At 40.6% G+C, this 2,102-nt stretch overlaps 1 protein-coding gene across 1 annotated transcript in view; it reads right to left on the bottom strand.

The window, feature by feature from the left end:
- Nucleotides 1-2,102, bottom strand: part of LOC102834923 (complement C3-like) — a 38,106-nt gene that overhangs the window by 7,345 nt on the left and 28,659 nt on the right. Inside the window, exon 31 of the mRNA XM_006875156.1 lies at nucleotides 1,030-1,120. Coding sequence (XP_006875218.1) covers nucleotides 1,030-1,120 — 91 coding nt within the window. The remainder of the gene's footprint in view (nucleotides 1-1,029; nucleotides 1,121-2,102) is intronic.

Raw genomic sequence — 2,102 nt, 5'->3', positions numbered from 1 at the left:
TGTGAGATGATATCTCATTGTTGTTTTGATTTGCAACTCTCTAACAGCTAGTGATCATGAACATTTCTTCATATGTTTGTTGGCTGCCCAGATCTCTTCCTTGGTGAAGTGTCTGTTCATATCCTGTGCCCATTTTTTAATTGGGTTATTTGTCTTTTGCTTGTAGAGATGTTATAGTTTCCTATATATTTTAGAAATTAGTCCCTTGTCTGATGTGTCATTGCTAAAGATTTTTTCCCATTCTGTGGGCTCCCTTTTTACTATTTTGGTGAAGTCTTTCGATTCACGTAAGTTTTTAATTTTTAGCATGTTCCAATCATCTATTTTGTCTACTTTTGTATGTATATAGTTTTCAAAATGTTTGGTAGTCTGTGTATGCCCTGTATTAGAGCCCTCACATTTGTGCCTAGTTTTTCATTGAAAGATGAGTATTTCTGTTGTTCATACTTGTGTTCTCTGTGCCAAGAAGCAGGGCCTAGCACTCAGTAAGTGCTCAGTAAATATTTGTTGAATGACAGAATAAAGCAATAAAAAAACAAAAATACACAGTTTTCACGGAGTCAGCTCTGACACATGGCAACTCCATGTGTGTCAAAGTGAAACTGCTGATTATTTGGAAGATGTCATTAAGCTTTTCTTCAGAGACATCTCTGGGTGGACTCAAACCTTCAACCTTTAGGTTTGCAACTCAACTGAGCACACTTACCATTTATACCTCCCAGGTACTCTGAGTAAAACAGTGTGCGTGTATAACCCATAATCAGTAATCAATAGCTCAAATAAAATGCACAAAAAGAAGGATTGGGTATCCCTGAGTCTAGGGTCAATAGGAGTCCGAGTAGTGCAGTGGCTAAGCACTTGGCTGCTAACCAAAAGGCTTGAGGTTCAAACCCACCAATCGCTCCTTGGGAGAAAGATGTGATGCTGTGTCCATAAAGAAAGATGGAAACCCGATGGGGCAGTTATACTCTATCACATAGGGCTCCTATGAGTCAGAATTCACTGGACAGCAACAGGGTTCAGACTCACCTTCTGGGACACTGCGGAAGGTCACATTCAGGTGATACTGGTTGCAAGTGTCCTCCCATGACTCCAGGATCCTGTGGTACATGGTCAGGATCTGCTCGGGTAGGGAAGTGGGGAAGGTGGTGTTCAGCTTGCATCACCTTCTCCCCTTGCTCGTCACTCCAGTCCTTGCTTATCCAGGTCTCTGCCCATATGAGGAACTCTTAGTGAAGTCTGCCCCACCCAGTTCCTGGGTGCAGTGGTCAGAATATTCACTACCATATAGACCACCTCTGTCCAGTAGAACTTGCTGTGATGATGGATGTAATCTGCATGTGTGCTGTCTAGTACGGTAGCCATACTTGCTCTCTAGTGTAGAGATGCTGAAGCAGATGGAAGAAATGAGGAAGTAAAAGAGTTGAGCAGAAAATTTCAAAGTGCAGCTCAAGAAGACAAAGTCAAGTATTATAATGAAATGTGCAAAGACCTGGAGTTAGAAAACCAAAAGAGAAGAATTTATTCAGCATTTCTCAAGCTGAAAGAACTGAAGAAAAAATTCAAGCTTTGACTTGCAACATTGAAGGATTCCATGGGCAAAATACTGAATAATGTAGAAAGCTTCAAAGGAAGGTGGGAGGTATACACAAAGTCACTGTATTAAAAAAAAAAAAAAAAGCCTATGTTCAATTATTTCAAGAGGTAGCATATGATCAAGAGCCAATGGTACTGAAGGAAGAAGTCCAAGCTGCAAAGGAATTGGCAAAAACAACAACAACAAGGCTCCAGGAATGGACAGAATACAAATTGAAATCTTTCAACAAATTTACATAGCACTGGAGGCACTCACTCATCTATACCAAGAAATTTGGAAGACAGCCACCTGGCCAACCAACTGGAAGAGACCATATATGTGCCCATTAATAAGAGAGATGATCCAATGGAATGTGGAAATCATGAAACAATATCATTAATATCCCATGTAAGTAAAATTTTGCTAAAGATAATTAAAAAGCAGCTGCACCCCCTTCCAAGACTAAGACTCAATGGAAATGCACGCTCTGATTGGTGACCACACACATCACCGATGGGGGGAAGTG

Source organism: Chrysochloris asiatica, unplaced genomic scaffold, assembly GCF_000296735.1.
Source record: "Chrysochloris asiatica unplaced genomic scaffold, ChrAsi1.0 scaffold00312, whole genome shotgun sequence".
NCBI classification, from domain to species: domain Eukaryota; kingdom Metazoa; phylum Chordata; class Mammalia; order Afrosoricida; family Chrysochloridae; genus Chrysochloris; species Chrysochloris asiatica.
The sequence above is the reverse complement of the archived record's forward strand: the minus strand, read 5'-3'. Positions and strand labels throughout refer to the sequence as shown.